The following is an 11,109-nucleotide window of genomic DNA, read 5'->3' as shown; positions in this document are numbered from 1 at the left end:
ATCATTGCATTTATTGGGCTTCTCTCCTGTATGAATACTCTGATGCTTAGTAAAAGAAGAGCTATCACCAAAGGCTTTGCCACGCCCACTCCATTCATAGGGTTTCTCACCAGTGTGCATCCTCTGATGTAGTATCAGAAATACATTCTGCCTGAACGCTTTGCCACATTCATTACAATTAAAGGGATTTTCTCCAGTATGAATTCTCTGGTGGGGAGAAAGGGATGACTGTGTGTGAATGCTGCACCACATTCATAACATTTGTAGGGCTTCACTCCAGTATGAATTCTCTGATGTTGAGCGAGAGATGAACTGTCAATGAAGGATGTTCCACAGTCACTACATTTATAAGGTTTCTCTCCTGTATGAATTCTCTGATGTTTAGTATGAGAAGAGCCATCATTGAAAACTTTACCACATTAATTGCATTCATAAGGTTTCTCTCCAGTATCAACTCTTTGATGTAGTCATCCTAGACATCATCAGGCTTAGAAAGTAGGGATCAGTTTCCCCTGCTCCTCACCTTGCCTATCAAGTGATTTCTACCAACAAGATTATTCAACCAATCCACATCCCTCTATTTTTATCACTGTCTTAGATTATTTCACAAGTTGTGATATTCGTGAGTTATAAAACAAGTCTTCTCACAAGTGGGGTCCTTTAGTCTTGACCGGAAGTCCCGCTTTATTATAAGACTGGCACTGCTGTGTAAACCTTAAAATTTCTTACACTTATAAATGTTGGAAATTTCACCATTGGGAAATTTCATACTTGAAAAATTTCCTATTGAGAGTGGGAACTCTATTGGAATGTGAACCACATTGGCATGGGAGGTTCCTCCTCCTCCCTTCTTAAGATTACTTTAGGACAGAAACCTTTTGCTGAACAATGGAAAGGGCTTTGACCTATGCTTAAGCATAGAACAGGAATTTCTTTGAGTCATGATTGATTTTAGAATTGATACAATGGAGATACTTGGAATGACAGAACCAGGTCTTGGAAATTGCAATCTCCTCCCTACTCAGTCCTAACAGGATACCTTGCTTTGCACCTGAGTTCTTGGTCTCAAGTCTAGCCTCCCAATTTATGGGGAAACAAATCATTGGAGTAAAAGCCCATGTTCATATTGGAGATAATTTCTCCTCACTCAGATTAAAAATAACATTTCCTCACAAACATCAGGTGAAATATTTAGACTGAGTAACATCCAGATTTACAGATATAGAAAAGCCAGGGGAGACAGGGATTATTAGAAGGAGAAAGACTAAGTAATAGAAGTTCAAGGAAGGGAGGAATAAAAATAATCTGTAATACCAAAAAAAAAGGGGGGATGGACATAAGGAAGGTGAGGCTCCAATTGACTATTTAGAAGATGTAGAAGATGTAGAGTATGTGGATTACTGGAGAAGGAGCAGGACAGTTGAGGCAGGAGGAATACTCCTGTTTGTCAGTATATGAAAGAGGTTAGCTTAGATGAGAAAGAGAGTGTCCTTTCAGTAATAAAAAGTTTAAAGCAGGCAAAAGATAAGATACCATTACTAGAGACCTGCAAGGTTGTATTATCACAAGTCTGAAAAAGAAAAGACAAATGGGTGGTCTGACCATATTCAAGAAAACCAAGGGCTCCAAGTCCTACCTTCAACACATAATGGTTGAGGGAATGGCAGGAAAGAAAATATGAGAAAGTCAGGCAGGTGATTTGAAGACAATAGGTCTATGGGAACAAACTAATGTCTGAAAGTCTGAGGCCCCCTCTCCAGGACTAGTAGACTGAGTAAAACTACACACCTAATACTCCAAAGACTGAGGAACAGAGCTATTGACTACAATAAGTACCATCCACTTGTCTTCTCTCTTGCTTACTTGGATATGTGTTTCTTGATACTTCTTTCTCTGCTGTCCATGATACTTCTTGTTCCCACAGGGAAATCACTTCTGCTTTGGACACCAGAAGCCATGTCCATGAGTTTTTTAAAAAAGAAATGAAATGGAGTTGGAGAAAAGTATCAGTCTCACAATTTAATCCTAGCTAATCTTCATTAGGAGAAAGAAGGCATGATAGGAAAGCTCCAAGAGTGACAGAATTTCAAAATTTATTCTTATATTTCATTTTACAAAAAATTGGTAATTTACCAATAAGAAATTTCCAAATTATTCAAAGTTACAACATTGAAATTTTCTTCTTCCCTCCCCCTTCACAGAGCTGGCAGGCAAGCAAGCAATTCCATCTGGGTTATACACATATCATCACGTTTTCCTTTCCCAACTTAGGAAACACTCATGACCCTCTATTGGGGTTTTTGTAGAGTGTTTAACTCTGGGAAGACCAAAGAAAAACGTGATCTTTGGTTTGGACTCTGAGTCTGTTAAGGTTCAGAGTCCTAACTTGATTCTAGTTGAGATTTAACCAGTAGAATTTGCTATTATATAATTTGAAGGTGAAGTTGAGAAATATAAGGATAATAGCAGTAGTTTTTGTTTAGATAATATAAATTTGGGTTAGTCAGATCAGGGAGGAGTAGTGTAGCCTGCAAAACACAGGAGAAGTGGTTCCTCCTGGAATCTGGGAGTTTATTTGGGTGGATTTAGAATCTCTTAGAATTAGAAGTCCTTTATTTATCCTTATATAGTTCAATAAACATTTTATGTTTATAATAAGAGTCTCTTTAGCATCCTTGCACCTGGGCCTGATGGGAAGTTCACATTTGAGCCTCACTTCATCACTGAGGATACTTTTGATTACATCTATCAAAAGTATTGGAACAGTTTTAAAAAGTTTTGAACCTATATAGAAACAGTTTTTCCAGCTAAATATTTTCTTTATTTTTACACTGGCTTTCAAGTGGATGTCTAACACCATTAAGGGAAACAATCCTTCCTTCTAGAGGGTCTAGATTCTCCTCTAATTAAACTCCTAAACAGAAAACAAACTCATATGCACATATGCCTTTGTGGCACATGCATACCCAAAGGCATAGAATTCTAGTCCAAGGATTCTAAACCACAGAGGATCCAAGAATCAGAGGTGGAAGGGACCTTCCCTCTAATTCTGACTCTTTACAATGTCCCCAAAGGGGGGTAATTCACATTCCAGATGCTAACCTTCCCCAACAACTCCTTTTGGGCAGCTCTCATATTCAGGATGGTTTCTTTCCATGTCAGAAAGATCTTCCCTTCCCTCTTTTCTTGCCAAGGCACATTCCCATGAACCTTCTACTTTCCTGGGTTAGAGGGACAGCAAAGAGACTGAAAAAAATTTTTCAGAAATTTTCATTAATTAATTTAGAATATTATTCCATGGTTACATGATTCACACTCTTTCCCTCCTCTCCTTCTACCTCCCTCCCATAGCCAACAAGCAATTCCACTGGGTTTTATATATAATGTGAAGAGTGAAATATTGAGGGAACTCATTTACTCATAAAGGGAAATCCAAAATCAGAGAACTTATGCAGAGTATGTAGAAAATGACTCCTCAAAGGGGAGAAAGTTATCTGAGTTCAACCAAGAGACAGGCCTTCAGTATCATCCAGATGTATTAAAAATAGATGATCTGTGGAGCTATTTCAAGTTGCAGTAAATGATATGCTCTGCTTCTGATTAGAGAGATACTGGGAAAAACTCAGGAAGCCCAGTTGTAATGGAGATAGAGGTACTTCTGAGAGATAGAGAGATACTATTAGAGAGAGATATTCTAGGGTTGCCTATTGATCACTACTGATGTCTAATTGATTATTTTTCCTAAGCTCCTCCTCCCTCAATCCCTCCCGTCACCACCCTATTCTGAAGCCTTTGGCTTCCCACCACCCCCCTGAGTGGACTATAGGATTTATGAGGAAAAACTCTTTTCTCTTCCTTTTTCAATAAGGGGGGTTATTGGGAACAACAGGATGGAGAACTGAGGTAAGATGAGGTGAGAGGGATAAGGTGTTCCCTAATCTCTAAGGAAGGTTAGGAGGATTTTGGGAAATGTCAGTTCTGTCACAGCTGTGACACAAGTCTGTCAAGGAGATATGAAGGACAATTGATCTTCTTCTGTCTTCTTCTAATCAGCCCAGTATATAACAATCAATGACCAACGTCAGCCACACCAAAGCCTCAGCCTAGGTCAGAAGCCAAGGCAGTCTCTCAGTTCATCCCCTGGCCATGCTCCACCAGACATTCCTGGGAACATTCTATATGAAATGTTCTCTCTTGATTGACATCTGAGGTCCTTTACTCTCTGTCTTCCATGCATAAAATTATCTCTTCCTTCATGCCTCTTCCACATTGGGGAAAACTCCCAAAAGTCTTTAGGGAAGCAAATGGAAAATGGGGATAGACTGAGAATCCAACTTCCCCTACCTGGCTTTAATAGATCTCTATTTCTCTTTCCTGCAGTCAGTTAAAGAGTCTATCACCATGAGTGCTTGTCTCCAAGAAGGAATGAAAAACACTTCTTATCTGCAAAAGTCTTCTACTGATTCTGACTCTCAGGTGGGCACAACATTGGCTTTTCAACACCAATTAGTAGAGCCACATGCAAGACAACCAAAGGACTCATGATAAGAAGGGCCCTCTGCCTCCAGAGAAGGAATTGATGGAGTCTGGATGCAGACTTCCTTTTTCCTTTGCTCAGATTGTCTTCCACTCAGTGATGAGTATGGGGAACAGTTTGACAGTATTGCTTCTGTACACTCCATATCAGATTGCTTGCCCACTGTTATAGGGAAATTAGCAGGAATAAGAGATCCTGTAAGGCAGAAGAGCAAGGTTCCAGAATTCTGGAGAGTGACAGGCAGTTCCTTCTGAGAGGGACAGTTGAGCAGCCAGGAGTTGAGTTTCTGTCTAGTTCTTCTGGGAAGGACGTAGAAAGCTAGATATTCTCTCTCCTGTGGCTTTCCTGGTGATCCAGTCTGTTCTTGTGGGTCCCTGCTACTGCTGAGACTGATTTCCAACAGAGATGCTCAAGACTCCAGAGGACAACTGTCAGTGAGACCTTCCTTTGAATCCTGTTCCTGCTACCTTCAATTCCTTCCCACTTTCATATATTAATTAAGGGGGTTTCATTTCACTAGATGAAGCAAGTAGATTTGTAGGTAGTGAAGTATTAAATGGTGGAGGTAACCACTTGACTTGGGTTTTAGATAGATCATCCCAAATCCCTTCCTTCCCTTATCTGAAAATGAACTATTGTCTTAGTTAGATTTATATACATTATTTCAGTAGAGTTATTTCACCACTCAGAGAAGGGAAGGGGAAGAAGGGAGAGATGCTGTGATTCTTCCACACTCTGCCCTTCTCAGAAGGCATACTGGCTGCACTTTCCTGTCCTTTTCCTGGTCTCTCTCTTTCTCGTTGCTAGTCTCCCTAGCAGGCTAACTCTCACTCTCCAAGGCTACAAAGGCCCTCAGATCCAATCACACATGGCAGCTGAAGTAGCCAGAAACAGACATGCTCCAATCAGATTCTCCTCGAGCAGCAGGGATCACCCACCAGCTCATCCACGCCACTCACAAGGCCCTGGTTCCACAAAGATCTACTTCTCCTGTGTTTCACAGGCTACACTAATCATCCCTGATGTGATTAACCCAAATTTATACTATCTAAATAAAAACTACCACTATTATCCTGATAAATCTTAACTTTGCCTTCAAATTATAAAAAAGCAAAGGATAACTGGTTGAGTCTCAACAAGAACCAAGTCACGACTCTGAGCCTTAGCAGACTCAGAGTCCAAACCAAAGACCAGATTTTTCTTTGGTCTTCTCAGAGTTAAACAATCTATAAAGACAGTAATTGATAGTCAATAGTATTGCACTCAGACAAATGACATCATTAAGTGCTGAGTCCCCCCTCACTCTGGAAAGCAAAGAAGTCATTGTAATACCAAGACTGAAAGGACCACACTTGCCTTTCTCCAAGTTACACAGAAGAGATTAGCAATCACAGTTTCTCAGCTTGCTTACCTCTATAATAGCAACCCTGGTAATGCTCATGTGTGGAGTCATTTTCATAAACATTATCCTGAGGGAGAGTAGCACATCCAGCCCCCCAGGAATGTTGCTGTGCTTAGGATTTTTCTCTCTATAAAAGTCTTTCTTTTAGTCACAATAAAGGAAGTCATAGCCCCAGTCATGGTGCCATGATTCTTCCCCCTGGTCCTTCTCAAAAGGCTTGCTGGCTTCACCTTTCTGGTCCTTCTCCTTATCTCACTCTTTCTCTCTAGCTGCTAGTTTTCCTAGCTGGCTCACTCTCACTCTCCATGGCTACAACAGCCCTCAGATCCAATCACTCATCACCAGTCTCCCACACATGACTCCCATAGAGAGGGGAAAACAATTTGACTCAAAAAAAATTTTAAAGAAAGTTTAAAATCATTTTTACATTTAATTAAGGGAAAAAATAGAATGTGATTTTTAAAAATGTACCAGGCTGGGCCCAAAATCTGCTCCTTAGATAAAGAAATCCAAACCTTCTCAAGGTCTATGCCATCTCTCCAGGGAAGTAAATAAGCCCTGAATTAAGGGAAAATTCCACCACCTGGAGGTGATCAAGATGGGGCAGGGCAGAGCTGAGGCCTGGAATAAAGGCAGAACTCCCAGAGCTTCAGAACCTTGGGAGGAAAGAGGCCAGATAAGGAAGTGAGAGGTACCAGGCCTACACTTTCTGATGGAGACTTCCTCAGGCAGCCCTCAGCCTGGATGAGTCTTTTTAGGTGGGAGCTCTTGTTCTGGTCCCACTGAACTGAACCTGAGGTTACTCTATTGAGCTTCAGGGCCTTCTGGGGTCTGTTCCTGCTGTGGGTGAGTCTGCCCCATTTTCTCCTCCTCCTCCTCAAGTCCTCCTTGCTTCAGTCCCTCACCCCAAGCTCTCAGAGGAGTCTCCTCCTGCCTTAATGAGGACCAATGACCTAGAACAAGGTAGCTGAGGGTCACCCCTGATTGCAGAGGAAAGGAGGCCCTGGATTCCTCAGGGGCCTTAGTTCCCCAATGAAACCCTTATCTATGAATCTCTGGTAGGTGCTACTCCCAGTTCTAGGTGATGGGCAATCAAAGGCCAAAGGCAAATAGAACCTTTCCTTTAGGAGTTTCCCATTTACCCTAAGGTAAACAGATAAGAATGTAGGGAATGGGAAGGGACCTCAATACTAAGAAGGGCCAGGGGAACCAGGAGATATTCCCTTGGGTATCCTGTTAATCCTATGTATAGCTTCCTTGGTATGTTTTTGTTTGAATGTTGTCTCCTGTGAGCTTCCTCAGGGAGGAGCCATTTTTTACCTCTTTCTTGGATGTCCAGCACTTAGCATAATACACAGCTCATAATAAGCTCTCAAGACATGTCCACTGATCTATTTTTCATGTTTAGAGTGCTATCAAATCGGTTACAACTTGACATAGAAAATTTAGAAACTTCAGAAGCAGATTTAGAGATAATAGATAAATTAATGGATTAATAAAATATCGACAGCAAGTCTATTCTATGCTGGGCTGTACTGAGCACTTTATAATACTACCATCTCTTAAGATCCTCACAACAATCCTAAGAGGTAGGTTGCCACTTTACCATTGAGGAAACTGAGTCAGCAGAGGTAAAGTGACTTGGCCAGGGTCACCCAGCTAGGAAGAGTCTGAAGCCCAGATTTGAACTCAAATCTTTCTGACTTTAGGCCCTTGTGAACTCTTCCCTTCACCATCACTTCACTGCCACTAGATTAGGAGGGACCTTATCTGCAATTGGCAGATGAGTGCTGGGGGCCATCAGTCCACGAGACAGAGTCACGCGTGGTAGCTGGGAGACCACAGAGTGGTCCTTGGCGAGACGTGATTACCCACCCAACCCCCTTTTACATGACCTCTTTCATCAATGCCCCTCACCTATGAATTCACATGTTTATTATTCCCCCTAGTCTCAAAAGAAAGAATAAAAGAACAAAGCACACGTGCCCTAATTCTCCAAAACACCACCAAAAGGTCAGACCCTCAAACCCAATCCCAAAGAGACTGTCATGGGTTACCTTTTACTTAGGAACATAATTCCCAGCAAAACCTCATCTACAGGCCAAGCCCAAAACTTTCTCATGAAGTCGGCACCCAAATCAGTCATAGAGGCCCAAAGATAAGTACATGAAGCTTCCGTGTGACTCAGGAACTCCCTAGAAGCCACCAGTCTAAATCTGAATTGTGTTCCCAGACCCCACAGCCTCCATGATATGATTGTTGAGTTTTCTCCTAAGAACGGCTGATTAATTATTCCATTTTATTAAAAGCAATACGTAATTTTGCTTGATTGTTAGCTCAAAACTTCTCACAGGGTGAGAAAATTAAGCCACCTGTGACAAAATCATTGATCTTGTGTGCAACCTTTATTCTGTCTGTAATCACAATACAAGAATACAGAATGTTAATCAAGTCATTTGTTAAAAGATAATGTATTGGGGCAGCTGGGTAGCTCAGTGGATCGAGAGCCTAGAAATGGGAGTTCCTAGCTTCAAATATGGGCTCAGACACTTCCCAGCTGTGTGACCCTGGGCAAGTCACCTGACCCCCATTGCCTAGCCCATACCACTCTTCTGCCTTGGAGCCAATACACAGTATTGAATCCAAGAAGAAAGGTAAGGGTTAAAAAAAAAGTTAATGTATCACTTTTCCAATTATCTCTCTTTGATTTTGGGTATCTGCATGCCAACAGAATGGGTATAAAAATAAAGATTAGACATGGAGAAAGCAGAGCAGCAGTCAGATGCAAAGCAATCCCATGGCTGTTATGATTAAGCTCTCTTCTGTTTCTTATTTTTTTGACTGATCGTTCATCACTCCGGAATACCCTGGAGTCTTGGACTTCGCCCATGACACCAGTTGACCCAGTGTCTACTAAGTAGGTAGTCTAATAGTTGAAGCCAGATTTCCTGACTCCTAAACTAGGGTTCTCTTTAGGCCACAGTGCTGCTTCCTATGACTGATGGTGGAGTCTGACTTGACTCTCCTATCCCAATCAGACCATGCCATTCTCCTACTCAAGAAATGTCAGTGACTCCCATTTGCTCTGGAATTCATGGGTCCAACTATGTGACCCTGAGCAAGTCACCTAATCACCACTGTCTACTCTTTCCTGCTCTTTTCCTTTGGAACCGATACACAGTACTGATTCTGAGAGGGAAGGGAAGTGTTTAAAAAACAAAGAATTCATGAGTCTTCCTCTGTTCAGCATTGATAGGCCTCTCTACCTCATTCCAACTTCCTTTTACACAGTGTTTATTCATTACAATCATTCAGTTGTCCTTCTGATATTTCCCCTCATCGTCCTTCATCCTTGAACTCTTTTGGTAGTTCTCATGGCTTGGATTCCCGAATCTCTGATCACTCCTCATTACCCACTTCCTTCAATTCCTTCCTAGCTCTGTGTTGCCCATGGATCATGGCCACTTTTCCCTCCTAGTTCTGTTGACCTTCTCTGCCTTTTCCCCATGAGTTCAGGCTATGTTTGAGAGAACTCAAGGACATTCCTCTTAGGGCTATTGTCACTGTGGGGTATGTGCCTGGTTTTTCTCAGCTACAAGGGTCCCATTCCCCTAGAAGAGGCCACAAAGGAAATTTGTGTATTTCATTTCATCTCTTTCAGACTGGGAGTCCAGGTCTAAGACCAAGAAGGAAACTCCAAAATAAGGCATTCCTGAGGAAGAAGGAAGCAAAAAGATTGGTCTTGCATTCTGCTTTGGAGAAGTAGAAATTGATGAAAACAAATTCTGTGGAGAAATCAGAGAAACCAGGAGTCACATTTGGGGCATTTCATCTTTACTCATTTCAGAAAAGTACCAACATGTATACTGGAGAGAAATTCTACAAGTGCCCCCAATGTAGGAAAGCTTTTAATAAAAGCTCAAAACTCATTTTACATCAGAGAATTCATGTTGGAGAAAACCCTTATGAATGCAATGACTGTGGGAAAGGTTTCCATCATAGGTCAAAACTTAACATACATCGGAGGGCACATACGAGAAAAAATCCTTATCAATGCAATGACTGTGGGAAAATGTTTATTATGACTCAAAACTTATTTTACATCAGAGGATTCCTACTGGTGAGAAGCCATTTAAATGTGATGATTGTGGGAAGGCCTTTAATCAGAGTTCCCACCTCCTTCAACACCAGAGAATTCATACTGGTGAGAAGCCATTTCAATGTCATGATTGTGGGAAGGCCTTTAATCAGAGCTCCCACCTCCTTCAACACCAGCGAATTCATACTGGTGAGAAGCCATTTCAATGTCATGATTGTGGGAAGGCCTTTAATCAGAATTCCAACCTCTCTGTTCACCAAAGAATTCATACTAGTGAGAGACCATTTCAATGTAATGATTGTGTGAAGGCCTTTAATCAGAGTTCCCACCTCCTTCAACACCAGAGAATTCATACTGGTGAGAAGCCTTTTAAATGTAATGATTGTGGTAAGGTCTTCAGTCAAAGGTCAAAACTTATTATACATCAGAGAATTCACACTGGTGAGAAGCCTTTTAAATGTAATGATTGTGGGAAGGCCTTTAATCAGAGTTCAAATTTAATTGTCCATCAGAGAATTCATACTGGAAAGCTCATTAAAAAATCATGAATGTGGTAAAGATTTCAATAAGAGAACAAACTTCCTGGTACATCAGAGAATTCACACTGGTGAGGAACCTTATAAATGTGAAGGCTGTGAGAAAGTCCTCAGTTTTCAGTCATATTTTCTTGACCATCAGAGAGCCCATATTGGTGAGAAACTTTAGTAATATGATGAATATGCAAAAGGGCTCTGTAAGCATCTAGTACTCATTGATCATCTGATCATGTTAGATATAAACCTTTTCCGTAAGCTTCTTGTGAGAATGTTTTGGTACAAAATACAAAATTTTCTACATTAGAAAACTCATGCTGAAAAAAATCTTTCATTTGAAAAAAAAGTTTCATTTGGCTGTATGATAATCATGAAATGTATTTCTGTTATGTAGCACAATAATGAATTCAATTTTTTATTTCATTCTTTACCTCATTTTTGACACTCAGATAATACAAACCATTTATATTTATTATTTTTATTAATATATTTTCTCCTCTCAATTATTCCTAGTTTTATATAGGATTGATATTTATCT

General features: G+C 40.8%; 1 protein-coding gene across 1 annotated transcript; it reads left to right on the top strand.

The window, feature by feature from the left end:
• Nucleotides 1–10,001: 10,001 nt before the first annotated feature.
• Nucleotides 10,002–10,860, top strand: LOC130458909 (zinc finger protein 3-like; the record flags this gene model as incomplete). The annotated part of the gene is made up of 1 exon (XM_056825929.1): nt 10,002–10,860. A coding segment is annotated over one exon (585 nt), but the record flags the coding sequence as incomplete, so codon positions are not given.
• Nucleotides 10,861–11,109: the final 249 nt, after the last annotated feature.

The sequence above is a fragment of the Monodelphis domestica genome, chromosome 4 (genome assembly GCF_027887165.1).
Source record: "Monodelphis domestica isolate mMonDom1 chromosome 4, mMonDom1.pri, whole genome shotgun sequence".
NCBI lineage: Eukaryota > Metazoa > Chordata > Mammalia > Didelphimorphia > Didelphidae > Monodelphis > Monodelphis domestica.
The sequence above is the reverse complement of the archived record's forward strand: the minus strand, read 5'-3'. Positions and strand labels throughout refer to the sequence as shown.